Source organism: Spermophilus citellus, assembly GCF_964194105.1.
Source record: "Spermophilus citellus genome assembly, chromosome: 2".
Classification (NCBI taxonomy): Eukaryota; Metazoa; Chordata; class Mammalia; order Rodentia; family Sciuridae; genus Spermophilus; species Spermophilus citellus.
The window spans coordinates 26,454,858-26,471,463 of record NC_138183.1 but is presented as its reverse complement, the minus strand read 5'-3'; the positions used below and the strand labels follow the sequence as shown (position 1 = coordinate 26,471,463).

The following is a 16,606-nucleotide window of genomic DNA, read 5'->3' as shown; positions in this document are numbered from 1 at the left end:
AATCATTTATAATTTTCCAAGTGTTTGGAAATTTGTTTCTCTTTTCCCCTAGCTTTATTGAATTGTGAGTAGAAATTATAGACATTTTCCCACTTGTAATTTATTGTCTCTTAATTCTGTCATTAAAGACTTTTGTAAACCTCCATGGGTACTTGACAACCTTTGTAAATATCTCACAGATGCTTGAAAAAAATGAAAGTATGTGGGCTGGGGATGTGTGGCTCAGTGGTAGAGCACTTGCCTAGGATGTGTGAGGTACTGTGTTCAATTCTCAGTGCCACATAAAAAATGCATAAATTAAAATTAAGGTATTGGTTCCATCTACAACTAAAAAAGAAAAAAAGAAAAATATTTAAAAAATGCAAAGTATATTTTCTATTTCTGGGATATAAAATTTGAAATGTGGCTCTTAACTTGACTTTATTAATTATATTAATTGTATCTTCAGTTCTCTTTCTTCATTTAGTCTGGTAAATACTTATGCCTGATTCTTGTATCTGTTACTATTTTTTCCCTGTATTTATTTAGTGCCGTTAGGGGTGTATAAACATTTGTAATAAATCTTCATTGTGAGTTGTACACTTTTTGTTATTAAGTGTTCATCTTCATCATCTTAAAAGCTTTTGTATCTTGAATTTTAACCGTGAATAATATTAATCATGAGCCCTACTTTCTCTTGCTTGATATATCTTTGGCCACATTAATATATTCAAACTTTTTGTGTCATTTGACTATATGTGTGTCTCATAAACAAAATGCAATTAGAGTTTTCTTTTTAATCCACTCTGGGGATATTTTCCGGAGAAGGAGTTATCCAATTCACATTTATTGAGATAACGTATACACTTGGTTGTAATTAATTTTATGCATTCTCTTTTATATTTCTGTGTAATTTCCTTTCTCTTCTGCCTTTTACTACACGATCTGCATTTTCTTTGATTTCCTTGCTCTAGCAATTAAAAAGCTGTATAGTCTGTTTTTTTGTTTTATTACTAATTAAATTTTTAACTTTAATTAATGTGTGTATCCCTCTGTTTGGGGTTTTATTGACTTCAGGAATGAAACAATGCCGAGTGTTTATCATGTCCTGCTATAGAGGTCAGGACATCTGCCCACGTGCTGTTTTCTTCACCCCACCTCTTAATTTTGTTGTTATGCTGGACAATTTTTTTCCCAATTCTATAGACTTTTATGATGACTATGAATTTATTATTGAAATGATTTCACTCAGGATTATAATTTTGTTTTGCAAGTAATATGAATTATTCGATCTTAGTTCTGAGGGTAAGTGGTTTTGGTACACAAGGCGCGTTTGCTTCCCTGAAAATTCTGTCTGTGCTCATGAGTTTGAGCCTTCTAGGTTGGATCTGTCATGCACCAATGAGTAGATTTGAAGAAAGTTACTTAGGAGCTGCATTCCTTGACTGTGCCAGTTGGAAATTGCTCTTTTCTTACTTTTATGCGTGGTTGGGAATTTAGTTGGGAACTGTGTTCTTGGGTCTTGTCCTCTCTTTCTCAGTCCTGTGTAGATACTGCTTCACTGTTTTCTGTCACTGAATGTGACGGTGAAAAACTAGGAGGCCACCTAACTTCCCCCTGGGATCAAATAATTTTTAAATGCCTTAATGTTAATTGAATCCAGGGTTTGTCCTTGAAATCCTGTAACTTCACCAAGATGTTTCCGTTTTGAGGATTCTGTATTACTTCTCCGTGGGATTTCAGCTACGCCAGCCTTTCAGATATTTGCTATCATGGATTTGAGCCTATTTTGTTTTGCTTTGTTTTGCCTTGCTGTCTACATCGAGAAGACTTTTATCTGTGTGCTGGATCTCTGCCTTCAGACCTCATCTGTCATCATCTCTACCTGCTTTCATCTTCTTGTCCGTTTCCCTCTGCATTCTGTGCAGTTTTTGAAGACTGTTTTCCACATCATCAACTTTGTTTTCTTGGTTTGTGGATTGTGCCTCTCATAACTTTAATCTATTTATTAGTTCTACAGTGATACTATTTTTGTCATCAGTTTCTTTCTTCCACTGCCTGCTCCCCTTTCATCTGATTCTGATGTCTAATCATCTCATCTTTGATCTCTTCTTCTACAGCATCTCGGTTAATTGTTGTATATAATCTCTTTTTGTGTCCTGTTCTTTCAAAATTGATGGCTCCCCGGTCTTTTCCAGGTCTTTCCCCCAGTGTCTTTCTTCCCATCTTGTCTTTGGGATAGAACAGTTGGAACTTTCTCTCAGCCCCCTGATAATGAAGGTGATTCTCTCTGGACATCTGCTCCTCTAGACCACTCTGTTTTCCCTCTGAAACCTGAGTTTGAGTCTCAGTGGCTTGTCTTGTGTTCCTGGGTGTGATGTGGTGAATTTTATCTCTGAACTCTGTGAATATGATTTTAAGTTCTGTGTTAGGTTTGAGGACCATTGAGTTCTGTTGATTGGGGGTGGGGGGCAAACTTTTTTTTCTCTCTCTTTTTTCTTTTTTTTCTTCCTATTTTTCTCTTCTTTACTTCAGCCAAGCCTTTGCTTACAGTTTGAGACAATTAGCCACCATTGTTTTCTGGAAGTTCTTCCTTAATTTAAAGCATATACGCTGCTTTTGAGGGATTTTCAAATACCTTTGTGTATTCAGTTGTTGGTCTTCACTCGGCATTTAACTCTGCATCTTAGCTTAGCTTTAGATGACCAGAAGTGTTTTGTAATAAGATTTTATTTATCACAAAATCTTCTTGACGTGGAACATTCCAGGATCCTGAGGATTTAACCACCTCTTAGCATCTTCTGGATAAAATTTTCTAATTCTTTCCTCTGTAGATGGCCATATCCTACTTTAGAACTCTCAAGGACACCATGACATGACCATTATGAAGTTGTTTTATTTTATTTTTCAAAGTTATACTGTAGAGTTTATATACTCATCTCATGACTGAATATTCTTTTGTTTTTTGATTTTTTACAATAATTTGTTTTAATTAGTTATACATGACAGTAGAATGCATTTTGACACATCATACATAAATGGAGTATATCTTCTCATTCTTTTGGTTGTACTGTTGTAGAATCATACTGGTCCTGTAATCATATATACATATAGGGTAATAAAGTCCAATTCATTCTACTATCTTTCCTATTCCCAAATCCCCTCCCCTATCTCCACTCCTTGCTGACTAATTCAGAGTACCTCTATTTTTCCCTAGCCCCCACCCTCTATTGTGGATTAGCATCTGCATATCAGAGAAAACATTCAACCTTTGTTTTTGGGGGATTGGCTCATTTCACTTAGCATGATATTCTCCAGCTTCATCCATTTACCTGCAAATGTCATAATTTCATTCCTCTTTAAGGCTGAGTAATATTCCATTGTGTATATACACACCACATTTTCTTTTTCCACTAATCTGTTTAAGGGCATCTAGGTTATTTCCATAGCTTGGCTATTGTGAATTGAGCTGCTATAAACATTGATGTGGCTGCCTCACTGTAGTATGCTGATTTTAAGTCCTTTGGGTATAAACTGAGGAGTGGGATAGCTAGGCCAAGTGGTGGTTCCATTCCAAGTTTTCTGAGGAGTTTCCATACTGTTTTCCAGAGTGGTTGCACCAATTTGCAGTCCTACCAGCCATGTATGAGTGTGCCTTTTCCCCCACATCCTTGCCAACATTTACTTGTATAATTGATATCAGCATTGGTTGGGCCCTGACATTTGTTCTTTTAAGGACAGTGATTTGTCTTTTTTGAGTGTATTCTTACTTGCTTCTGATGATGGATCTGCAACTTAGTATTTTTCCATTAATTGCTGAATAAGAAGTTAAATATTTCCAAACATTAGTTCTGTTATGCTCTATTGTGGTTTGAATGTGAGGTGTCCCCCAAAATCTCACGTGTGAGACAATGCAAAAAGGTTCTGAGGAGAAATGATTGGGTTATAAGAGTCTTAACCCCTGATAAGAATTAACTGGGTGGTAATTGAAGTGGTAGGGTATGGCTGGAGGAGGTGGGAAATGGGGTGTGGCTTTGGTTATATATTTGTATCTGGTGAGTGGAGTCTCTCTCTGCTTTCTGATCATCATGTGAGCTGGTTCCCTCTGCTATACTCTTCTGCCATGTTGTTCTGCCTCACTTTGAGCCCCAAGGAATGGAGCCAGCTTTCTATAGACTAAGACCTCTGAAACCATGAGCCCTCAAATAAACCTAGCCTCCTCTATAATTGGTGCTGGTTGGGTCCTTTAGTCACATCAGCAAAAAAAAAAAGCTGACTAAAACATGCTCTTCAAGGACTGCTTTGCTGTTATTTTGCTCATTCAATCAACATCAATTGACGTAGGGCTCCTGAGCAGTGGAGAGGGGATGCCCTCGTAGCTGGTGGTCTGTTTCATACTGGAAGAAAAACTCGAGCTTGGGTATAAAACATTGTGAGCATTGGATTTGCTGTGAGGGTGTGTTAGAACAGATCCTTGGCCTCACCTCTGGAGTTTCTGATTCAAGCCTTGGGCAGAACCTGAGAATTTGCCTTCTTCCCAAATTCTTGGATAAGGCAGATGCTATTCATCCAGGGAACAGACTTTGAGAACCTTTGCCTTCATGCATGGGGGTAATAAGTTAGACGTGCAGAATGTCAGTAAACATTGTACATGGAGGAAGAACGTGAACAAATGTGCAAATCGCAGTATCTTCTCACTAGAACGATGGTCAACTTTTGTAGGAGACCTGTATGAAAGTATTTAATAAGTTGATCTCAGATGTTCTGATATTTTTATCAGTTTTTTTTTTATGTCTACCAGATGGGTATTTAAAAAACCACTAGGAATCAAGACAGATAAATAAAGGATAGAGTAGTGTGAGTCAATAAAGAAAAATATTCTAAGTTGCAGTTGGTTTGATGGCAGTGTATAGTTTGAATTGAAATTTGCTATCAGCAAGGTTCTGGTATCATTGGTCTGAGCCCCTTCTAGATGTGCCACAGGGAGGTTGGCTTTCTTGCCAGGCCTCCGTGGGACCGACTGCTCTTTCCCTACCTGTTTTACGTGGAACTGACCCTGATATTTTCAGTTACCCTTAAGGCTTGTTTGGCCAGTCTCTCTTCACTGATTCGTTGGCAGTGCACATTTTCCATAAGAAACAAGATGATGTTTCTCGTGGGGTAGATTTGGCAGGCGTAAAGCTACTCCATAACCTTGTTCTCATTCCATGAGGTTGGATTCTGAAGAAAGATAATTCAGTGTTATAGCTCTTGTTTTTCTTTGCATACCTTTGTCAGCAACTTCCCGTCTTCCAAATGTGTTTCCAAAGTATGAACGCACGGCTTGCATACCTAAGTAGCTCTTTGAACAGTCAGACTGCAGACAATGTGTTTTGCACCTTTTCAGTTAATCTCCTGAGTGTGAATTCAGGGCAGAGGAGAAACTGGGGGGGGGGGGCGGATTATTCTGGAATCTGCCTCCCCAGTGAAGAAAGATGCTTGTTACTGAGAATATATCGAGAATACGTGAATCGTTGCTGGCAATCTGAATAATACTTAGGGAGTCTCCATACTGCTGGATTCCTTTCTCAGTTTAGGGAATTCGTCACCAGAGAATGTTCCAGAAGGATAGGCAGGTTACTTTTCTTGAGACCTCAGTTTCACTATTTTAAAAATGAAGATGTTGGACCAGCTGGGACTATCTGGTCTTTAAGATCTCCTCTCCAGTGAACATTATGGCCTTATGGGTGATTAACTTTTAGAGTGGGCTCTTCTCTTTGACTTAAGGAGAGCACAAGTAATATATTGTTTCGATGTTTTCCAGGGATACTAAGGAGAGAAAACTCCTACCTGAATGTGTTACACTGCCTGCCACTGAAAATGTTTTTACAGTTTTGATATGTAGGGGGAGAATTGTTCCTCGTTCTTTCCAGAATACTTTGCAAACAAAAATTAAAAGGATTTTGGGAGGAAAGGTGACCAGATGGTCTCAAGTAGAGATACAGGTGATGCCCCAGGTGTCATATCAGCTGGGGCTGCTTAGTATTGTGATATATTTGTGGGTGGACTGGACCAGTGTAGAGGAATGAGGAGGAAGAGGAAGGTGGCCACTTAAATATTAAGCACAGGTGAGGACTTTCTGGTATCCTGGAAGTCAGCTAATCACTGTGGTGTGGCTTCCTGAGTTAGGAGTTATGTAACACTAAGTGTTCATTCTTCTCATCTATTAGAGGCTTTCTGGAATTGCTCATGTTCCTAAACATTGGTATGAGTTGATTCCACTGGTCAATTTCTCCAGGAAGCAGGCATGCATATAGGTAGTCATTCATACCACAGATCTCATTAGGGCCAGACCTGTGCTGGGCTCTGGGGATATAAGAGCAAAGAAGAACACATTACTCGTTCTCTGAAGAGTGATTTTGAGTAGCTTAGGGGCCCATCACTTTGAAAGAAGATAATTTTACACATTGGGGAGAAGAAAATATGCCTTGTGTTTTTTGCAGAAATTTTTAGTTAGAGGCCACTTGCTAAGTGTAGAACTGGACCATTTTTTAATGACATTGGCCTTTACTCCCAAAGCCCACAGGATTGTCAATGGCACAAGGGCCTTTCCACTGAAGAAGGATACTCCAAATAGTCATATCCCTTAATCTTGGATTCTCCTTGGAAAAATTTTGGCAAAATTCCAAAACCAGGAAAATAGAAAAACTCATGATATCATTTGGCTGCTAAGATCAATTAGAGCCACAGAGTTGTAAATCTTAGAGCTGGGAGAAAAGGTATCGATTTTACTGGGCCAGAAACTGACCAGCCGGGACCCAGGAAGGGCTTGTAAAATCAGGTGGATTAGATGCAGAGACTGAAAAAAATACGGAGGGATCACTTGTGAGAGGGTGTCCAGTCTCAGCACCATTGACATTTTGGATAAAAGAATTCTTTCTTAGGAGAGTTTCCCTGTGCATCCTAGAGTGCTTAGCAGTATCCCTAGCCTCTACCCACTAGATGCTGGCAACACCCTTCCAACTGTGGTAGCTAAAACTATCAGCAGATATTGTCAGATATCCCTGTGTTGGGGGCAATGGAAAATTTCCCTGATCACTACTTTGATAATATAGGATTAGTAGAAGAATTCAGTTCTCATTACCAGTCTTTTTCTTGTTGTGGTCAGTTAGAATCTTATCATTCAAAATCTCTGACTCATTTTTTTTTTTTAATTCACTCCTTCATTCATTCAACTCATATTTGCAGAGTACCTATTGGGTACACTGAGTATCCTGTCCCTAGGTCCGTAGATAGCAATGTGAACAAGTCAGACAGACAACCCACTCTTGGGTACTATGTTCCAGTGGGAGGGACAGACTACAGAAAAACAAGTGCCATGTCCACAGGAAGGAAACAAAGTGTCCTAATGTAGTAGAGAGGAACTGTGGGTGTCACTGTGGGAAGGGGGCTCACATTCACCAGAGAAATGGTGGCAAATGTGAGACGGAGTTGTCAGGGGAACCCCCTTGAAAGATAGACCTTTAGAGGCTCGTCTCGAATTTTGAAGGTAGTGCATGGAGATTGGCATTTGTGTGTCTCTGAATAATCATAAAAAGTAAGGGAATGAATTTAATAAGGAAAAAAGTCTTAAAATATGAGAAGGAAACTTGTATAACCATCCCTGAGACAAAAAAGGTCGAACACCCTGGTCTAATCTCTTCATTTAGCAAAATGATCAAAGTAAGGGGCCTCAAAAGAATCACTCAAGGTAAAGATGGCAGGCAGAGACATCACACCTACTGTCACTTTTTGGTTTCAGTGACCCGAGAACAAATTCTTTAATTGGCTGGATAAAGCATGGCTTTTTTGGAACAGCCTAGGAGTGAACGAGCTGAAACTCCTAATCTGCTTGGATGAAAGTGGGTGTTTTTTCCTGTCCCACCCCCTGCTGGGGATTGGTCCCAGGGCCTCACATATGCTAGGCAAGTGTTCTACTCTTGAGCTGCATCCTCAGCCCCTAGAGTGGGATTTCTTCATTAAGGATTTATGGGATGTGGGGCTTGGCCAAGTACCTGAACACTAGTGTTTTCACATGGTGATGAAGTCTGCAGTTGTGTTGACAGATAAGTGTCTAAGCTTTTTTTTTTTTTTCTTTTAAGAATAAACTTACATGGTGAAAGTAGATTGGCGACTGTAAGAAAAAAATTTTCTTAGCTGTTCTTTTTTCAAAATCCTAATTCTTGGGTATCTGCCAGGCCTATACTGTCAGAGTCTATTAATTTATTGAAGCAAGGGTGGGAACACCAATGGATCTGCATAAGCCAGTTGGTTAGTTTGATAAGCAGAAAGGACGGCTTTCCAATGGTTTCTGCTACAGGTAGAGGCTAAGAGGAGGGGAAATACAATCAATCTCCTGTTGTAGGAGGACTTGAATGTGTTTGTGGTCTATGTAGACCTAGCCACCGTTTGCCTTTCTGGAAAGCAGGCTGCTTAGGACTTTCATCCTGACAGGGTGATGAGATGAAGAGCCACGATTTGGAAAGAGACAGGAAGCCCCCCAGGTGCTGGCTTAGGTAATCAATATTGTCTGATATAAGGAATTTGACTGGAAAAATCGTCGTACCAGGGCTCACCCTTTTTACCTGCAGACTCTGGTCATTCTCATCTAAAGGAAGTGACTTGTCAGAATTTTTTTTTTAATTAAAAATTTTGTGCTAACGTATATTTTTAATTAGCTTGTAGTTACTGTGCATATTTATGGAGTGCAGTGTGGCATTTCAATGCCTGTAGATAATGTGTGGTGATCATATCGGAGTCATGGCGTATCTAGCACTCTATGTCATTTCTTTGTGTTAGCAACATTTAAAATCTTCCCTATTAACTATTTGGAAATATTCAATTACATGTCACCCACAGTAATCCCACTGCACTGTGTAGTATTATAAATCATTCCTCCTAGTGGCTGGTCTCGGCTTGCCTATCACGTACAAGGTGCTGGGTTCAATCCCCACCACCCCCAAAATAATAATAGTAGTAGTAGTAATAATAATAGTAATAATGTTATTTCCCCTGTCCAGTTTCAACCCTACACCCATTAGCCACCCTCCCTGCATCCTTCCCACTCCACACTCTTCCCAGGCTATAATTACTGCTATTCTGTTTTCTTTGAGATCAGCTTCAGCTTTCACATATAAGTTTAAACACATGGTATTTATCTTTCTATGCCTGACTTATCTCACTTAACATCATGTCCTTCTGCTCTGTCCATGTTGCTGTAAATGGACTTGTCTGAATTTTTTCGAACAATCCATGAGTGAGCAAGTCTCCCAAGAGATTAGACTGGGATTTTTTGTGGGCTTTCCCCCAAATAAGAGAAGTTCCTTTGGCAAAACTTTCTCACACCCTCTTAAGTCAGCAGCTGTCCAACGGTTTTCTTCAGCTACTCCTAGAGAGTGAGGTAAGTTGTTGAAAAGTTTTCTGAATCCACCATAGAATGGAGGTGTGGTGGGTGTGGCTGGAGCTTATGGGCCAGGAGTGGTTTTAGCCAGCAAGGTGCATCCACCACCTGAGTTGGGTGAGGCTGAGGGCCTGCAGGGAGAGAGCCAGTGCAGTGGCGGCCTCTGTTGAGGTGGAGGAGGCCTCTTTCTGCAGCTTCTGCTTACTGTGCGTCTTAATCAGTTCTATAATGAAGACCCAGCAGCATATCTGCAACTTCCCTTTAATTTTACAATTTTTATAATGAGAGTCCTTGTAGTGTGGAAAGTGCCTGTAGAAACCCAGCCAGCATTCTGAAGAGTCTATAAAGGAACACCGTGATTTTCTGTCTCTGTCGTTGGGGTGAGGTTTGGCTCCGAAGGAGAGAAGTCAGTTATCCCTGGCTCTCAATGCTCGGGCAAGAGTGGCTTCAAAGTTTCCAAGGAACTTCCTGGTGAACTCATGGCATTTCAGAGAATTCCTCTGGACTTATCGTTTCTCATTTATTCATTCCAAAACCGACTGATTTCCCATTATTTGAAAGAACATCATGAGCTGGACTCTCATTTGTCATGGTTGCGTTTTGAGAATTTTGCTGTGGGAGAGGAGTCTTCGTTCTGTCTAACCCACATCTTGAGAACGTCGTCCAGACACTTCTTAGAATTAGAGTTATCTGGTGAACTGCAGGTTCCCCTTTATAGACAATGAGGTCTGAAGCCACCGAGATACCACCCTGCTTCCTCCCTTTCTTTTCTTGTCCCTTCTCTCCTTTTATCTCCTTGCTCAAATCACACGCTTCCTTTTCTAAGGACGGGAGAGCTGGCAGACTGCCTACTGGCCTGTTGGCCTCAATTAGCCTTATATCATTGCAAAGGAATGCAGGAATTCTCCAGAAGGTCTGTAGTATCTCTTTCTGTATTAGACTCTCACTACCTGCTTTCATAACAGGTCACTTAGCCAGAATCACTTCTTCCTTGCATATCTGACATTTTCTAGCCACTTGGATTACATCCCTAGATGCTCATCTCATTTTAATGATGATCCCAAAGGTATCTGCTATGAAATATTACTCCAGCGTAATACTTTAATACTTGAAAACTTTTCTTTAGGAGAGCAAACCTAACCTAAGAGATAACCTCAAGACTAGCATCCTTACCTAGAAGGCGACTGGGTTATTAATCTGCAAATTGCCTGCTTCAGACTTTGTGCTGGTATACAAGTTCCCACAGATGGACCAGGCCAGCCATATACAACAGAGACCACTCACATTGGCAGGACTTAGTCTCATGGTATTTCCCTGCTACTATTTAAATTTGGTCTCATATTGGTGGTTACATATGTGATTGCAAATTAATCCTTTCTCTTCTGAAAATTTGGTTTTGAAGAACAGCTGTGTCTCCCTTCTGAATTCCTTAATTATTTATCCTCCCTGATATGTTAAACCTTTCATTAGTGTGGTGAATTGCCAAGTGTACACAGAACTGCTTAGATCATGTAGCAAACAGTATAAACATTTGATAGGACATTTGAAGACACCACATGGTGAGCCAGGATCTATAGTCATACCAAATGGTGTGGGATCGATGAAGGTAGCTTGCTGTTGGAAGTTCTTTGTTAGTTTATTTTTTTCTTAAACTATAACATGGGGAGAGTACATGTCATTTGAACTTATTCAGAAAAGGACTGATTCGCACTAGTTCTTGTTAAATTTGTAGTACACAGGTCCATATCCGAGTTAGATAGATAGATAGTATTTCTTGACTATCTACCTACCTACCTACCTACCTACCTACTTACTTAGATTTTCTATATTGGCATTTGTGGATTTGATTTTCTAACTACTGTTCCTGAGATTTTTATCTCAGCTTCTCAGTCCAATGCTGTTTACAAAGACACTTTAAATGGTTTTTAAATTGTCAGAACTTCACTTTGGCTGTGACAAGAATAAATGATTAATGGTGGTCTAGAACAACCCTTGTTGCAAAGAATAGCACCCCAACATTCCCAAGTTTGTTAATTAGTGTTTGTCCCCCATTTTTTAATCCTTTGGTCCTGGGGCTTGCAATTAGAAATATTAGCCTCCCAATATACCCCACAACTGAGCTCATCGTAACAACAGCTTTTGGTCTGTAAATACATTTTTAAGAATGGTCTTTAGGTTCCTGATTTTTCTGTATTTTTGTTTCTGTTCCAACATGTATGTGTGCTGTCACCTGTCCCTGGTAATTAGTATTTCCATTCACAGGAAAGGAAAGTCAGAAAAGGGCAAACAACAGGTGCTAACTAAAGCCCTTGGTTAGACTGAGGAGAACTGGGGAGCTCAGTGTCTTGTAAATGAAAGTAGGTTTCTGGAGTGGCCAGAGGAAGAGCACCTTATGGTGTATCTGGATCCATTTCTCAAAGGCTTTGAAGGTTATAATTAGTTGCCACTGGATCACATGGCTGTGGGCTTCTCGGCTTTATTTCTGGTCTGCAGGCCTTCAGTCAGAGAACAGGTTAGATCCAGGCAACGACTGTGCATTTTAATTTGGTCGCTTCCTGGAGACATTTGGGGTTTTGACTTGAGGACCACGTTCTGCTCTTGGCCATCAAGCTCAAAGAGAGAGCAGTGCTTGCCAAACTGACCTGGACAAGGCCGGACGGTGGCAGGCTCGTCAGAAGGCTGAGAAACGTCAAGGACGCCTCCCCTCTCCAGTTACAACTGAGCAGTGAGTTGAAAGGACACAGGATCAGGCTGCAGTAGTCTGCTTTCTTCTTCCCAGGTGAAAAATGGAGGCACATGCACCTCTGGAATTCTGAGCATAGATGGTGGGCGGACAGCTTGGTACCAATGGAAGCTGGTGTTCTTGAGACCGAGAAAGATCAGCCTGTGTCCACCGTGTCCCTGTCCCCATTCCAGTGTGTACATCCCACATCTTTAATGGGGATCTCTGGAGGCTCTCTAATGACTTCAGGTGTTTGTCAAAATGGATGACTGATTCTGGAGTTTCCCATCAAAACTCCACATTTTGAAATTTGCAAACCATAAGTAGAAACCAAACAAACCAGCCACCAAAAATAAGAAGTTTGAAGAACAACAAATAATTAGGATTGTCTAGGGTTTTCATGTCAGGAGGACCAGTCACACCAGGTGTCGGCTGTTGGAGAATGAATCTGGATTCACTTTGCAGGCATCCAGCAGGGGTGGTGTTTAAAGATGGATGCTCCTAAAGGAAGCCTGTTTGGGCCTTCAGGGGCCTGGAGATCCTGCATTGGGAGTTGGAGGTAGAGGGGGGTGCTTGTTGGATTTGTAGATTGATCTCATGACCTTCCAAATAGTGTTTCTTTTCCTTTAGTTCAGAAAGCTTCCTTTTCTGCTTTTTGATTTTTCTGATTTGGTGAGAAAAAAAATATTGCTAATCTCATAATCGCAGTGTTATAAAGTGAAGTAGGTGGATTTGAGGTCAAGGCTTTTAAGTTGGAATCATAATTTTGTAGCCTCTTAGGTTAGCCCCTTAAGGGTCACCACTCTTCTGAGTTGATGGAATAGTCACACGCACGGGGCTTCACTTCTCATCTTTTTTTCTAGAAGATCACCATCTGCTCCAAAAAAACCCATATGCTGGTTGATAGATGGGCGGGTCATCCTCAGGTCCAGTTTTCTTTGTCTGTCCTTAGTTCCTCTTTTCTTCTCCTACTCTTGCTTTTTGCTCGAGTATACATCTACAGTCTCATAAACATATCAAGTTTCTGTTTCTTTGATTGTTTGGGCCATGCCAGCAATTTCTGTTTGCTTCTTCTGTCAGCATCTTCAGGAGAAATGTGTATACAAAGGCAAAGAGGCTTTCAAAGTAGGCTGCATCCTCATTTCCGTCTTGGTGCAGACATCAAATTGAAGGCCATTCGGCTCTACCTGCCGCCAGTTCTCTCAGCAGCCTGGAGATTAACCTCTTCTAAGGCTCTGAGCTATTTTTGAGGTCGGGACTGCAACAACATTAAAGCTAGAACCCATTAGAAAATCACTTTCATCATCTCTTCTTTTTCCAAATCAGTGGCCCTTTTTTTTCTGATCTCATTACCCTTTAATCTCCTTTGTAGCAGAACAAGGAGACTGTTGGTTTGTGTTTGTAGCCAATGAGGTTAGCATCCTTGATAACAGCTTCAGAAGACACCAAGATATTAAGAGAGCTGCACCAAGAGAGATGAATTCCATCTCCGGGTGGATGACTTAATGCTGTAGGTGCCGTGCTTTCCTTGTGCGGAGCCGTCATTTTTGTTGATGTTGTGCAAAGCGGGCTCAAACTTTCCAAAAGACACACAGCAGAAAGCCTTTTGTTGCATTATTTCTAAAGGCTTGAAGTTTTGAAGGGAAGAGATTTTGTTTTCCTCTCCGCTACACAATGGAGCTTTCAGAGAACCTCTTTTAAAAGGAATAGCTACAGCCTTTGTGTTGAAGGGTGTGTCTGTTGGCAGGGTCTGCTGATGCAGACAGACTGGCTGGTGATTAACAAAGGTCATTAGACTTTGGAATCTGGCAAGCCCCATTGGATGGTATGTCTTCTGTGCGTGGAAGGACGACTCCCAAGAAGCCAAGGCGTTGTGGAGGTCCCCCCCAGGGTACCCCCAGACCCTGCTGTAGAAGAGGGTCTGGTCCTGGGTCGCCTGTTCTAGCCCGTGCTCAGCTAGGACTCACAAGCCAGCATATCAATCATGGAATAAAAGAACCTTTGGAGATCTTGGTGAATGACATTTGAGAAGGAGAAAGGTGCTGCTTTTCGGAAAGAAATGAAAACAGTTAATTCTTTGTTGGGAAGAGAAGAGCAGAGGAGGAGCCCAGCCTGCCCTTGTAGCATTCACTGGTGATTGTCAGCCTAGCAGGATCCAGAAGCCATGTTGTGCACGGAGGAGAAGCTCTGAGCTAAAATGGCTGCTTCTAAAGCTCAGAGGACTAGGGCAGCTTAGTGAGTCTTAGAGCTCCAGTGACGCAGGAGCTCCTATCTCTTGAAAGTGTGATAAACACATTCAGCAGAGCTGTGGCTTGTTTGGCTGAGATGAAAGGACTAAGCCGGGGGGATGGGGAGTGCGCACTGGATGATCTGCTTTTTTCTGTGAAGTGTTCTAAATGCAGGAGTCCTCCGCACCATGGAAAAATTTGTTTTCAGGTCTAATGGACTGTGCAAAGGAGAAGTGGGGTGGGGCCTCTGACTGCTGTAATTTGATCCAGAGCTGATAGCAACCTCTTCCACACAATTTGGGTTGGTGCTTAGACATAAAAGCTTGTAGGTCTGGAATATTGAGACTTAGTTAGCTGAAAAGACTCTGGTGCACAGTTCAATGTTTATTGAAAAAGGATAAATGGCTGGGTGAAAGAAGAGGAGGTAAATATCTGCGTCTCACTCTGCAAGCTCAGTGTGTCCAGAGCTGGACTTGCCAGAAGTTATTTTAGCAGGCTATCAGGAGGAGCATTCTTTCAGAGAAAATCCTCATGCAACGGCTCCTTGTACTACATTGACATATTATTACTGGACTTTGTTCCTCCTGCAGAAATCATTTATCTTTTATAAGAAAAGTAACAGAAAAAAATTGCATCATAAAATAGATTTGGCCTCAGCTTTAGTTCTTGGACATCTGGTTCTAGATTACAATGACTCAGTAGAGTTTGTGAGCTTAATGAAGTAACTCATTAAGATGATAACTGGCTATCTCGAGGTAGGATATAGATTTGGATAGGCAGGATGACACCTTTGTAATACATTTTTTGACTTCTTGAGGGTGGGACTCTCCGTTGAGTTGGTATGAAGTTTTCTGTACACTTCAGTCCTATCATAACTAGCAGAGAAGGAGGCTGGACAGGTTTTGCTTTATTCCACACCAGGTTCACAGCTTTTGCATCCAAGTATGCACTTCACATTTGTAAAGGAGAGATGAGGAAATAGACAAAATCAGGACTTAGGAAGCCCTTCTTTAAAACTGTAAGCTTCTCTTGTCTTAATGTCGATCGAGTTGCCAAGGTGCAACTTTAAACTAGAAACTGGATTGTCATCTAAAGCCGGTTGTTTGAAAACCCCATGAGAAATATTTTATGACTTAATTAGATTGGAGTAGCTGTCAGGTTTTAATTGGTAGGTGGCAAAAGAGCAAATAATCGTTTAACTCATGGACGAGGAAAAAAAAAAAACTAAACTATTTGGCAAACAGGTGGGCCCCAATATCAGTGAGGATATAAAAATAGTACATATGAGAATAGAATCCACCACTCCCAAGATTTCAATACTGTTCCACCATTTTGTGATAAAACACCCATGTAATAACATTAAAACGGCTCGTGGAGATTGAGATTTGCCCTTTCTCCCGTGTGGACAGCCTCCGGTACTTCTAAGAAGACTCTAGTTCCAAAAGAAAAATCAGTCTGAGGCAGAACCAAAGTCAATATTAAGTTACCAAGAAATTTGAATTTAGTGGAGAAACTCGGAAACTGCTAAAACTTGTGAAGTGTTAAGGGTTTCCTTGACAAATGACATTTGAAGATCTATCAAACCCCCAAAAAACATTTATCTGGGTTTTCTTTTCTTCTTTGAAGCTATGAAGTCAAGGACATCGTCTCTATTATGTCTGATTGCCTCTCTTTGGCCAGGGTTCCGGCTGGCAAAGCTGAATAAGAACAATGTACTGATGATATTGGAATTTTCTCCATGAACAGCCGTGTGGCCCCCTCGGCTTGAGGTGCGGGATTGGTGCATTCCTTACAATGCTTTCTTCTGACTTCTCTGCAGGTTCCTAATGTGAGAGAGTAGACCCGGATCATGGAGGTGCTTCAGTGTGATGGCTGTGATTTCAGAGCCCCATCTTATGAAGATCTCAAGGCACACATTCAGGATGTCCACACAGCATTTCTGCAACCAACTGATGTTGCTGAGGACAATGATGATGAGCCACGATCCGGGTCCATGAATGCCAGTAATCAGACGGAGGTGGAGTTTTCTTCTATAAAGGATGAGTTTGCAATTGCTGAGGATTTATCAGGTAACTCTATACTAAACTCAGCATATCTGGTGTATTCTAATTGCTCTCATTTATTTTTAGCCTGCAGCCACAGTTCTGGATATGTGTGGCTTCTATGGAGTTTCTTGCTCTTTGCGGGCCATTTCTGTTGGCTTGTGCATCATTTTTCTCTCCTAGAGGGGCCTAGGTTTTGGTCCTTCTAGCTTCCTCC

At 41.0% G+C, this 16,606-nt stretch overlaps 1 protein-coding gene across 12 annotated transcripts in view; it reads left to right on the top strand.

The window, feature by feature from the left end:
• Positions 1 to 16,606, top strand: part of ZNF462 (zinc finger protein 462) — a 142,594-nt gene that overhangs the window by 46,928 nt on the left and 79,060 nt on the right. For 11 of the 12 annotated variants that reach the window (XR_014020629.1, XM_081282030.1, XM_081282033.1 and 8 more), the window contains one exon: positions 16,167 to 16,416. Coding sequence is in view for 11 of the 12 variants with exons in the window: in XM_081282030.1 (XP_081138156.1) it covers positions 16,197 to 16,416 (220 nt within the window). In the remaining variant the exon portion in view is untranslated. Of the gene's footprint in view, positions 1 to 11,910; positions 12,177 to 16,166; positions 16,417 to 16,606 lie in introns of those variants that run through there. The other variant, XM_081282029.1, reaches the window with a different exon arrangement.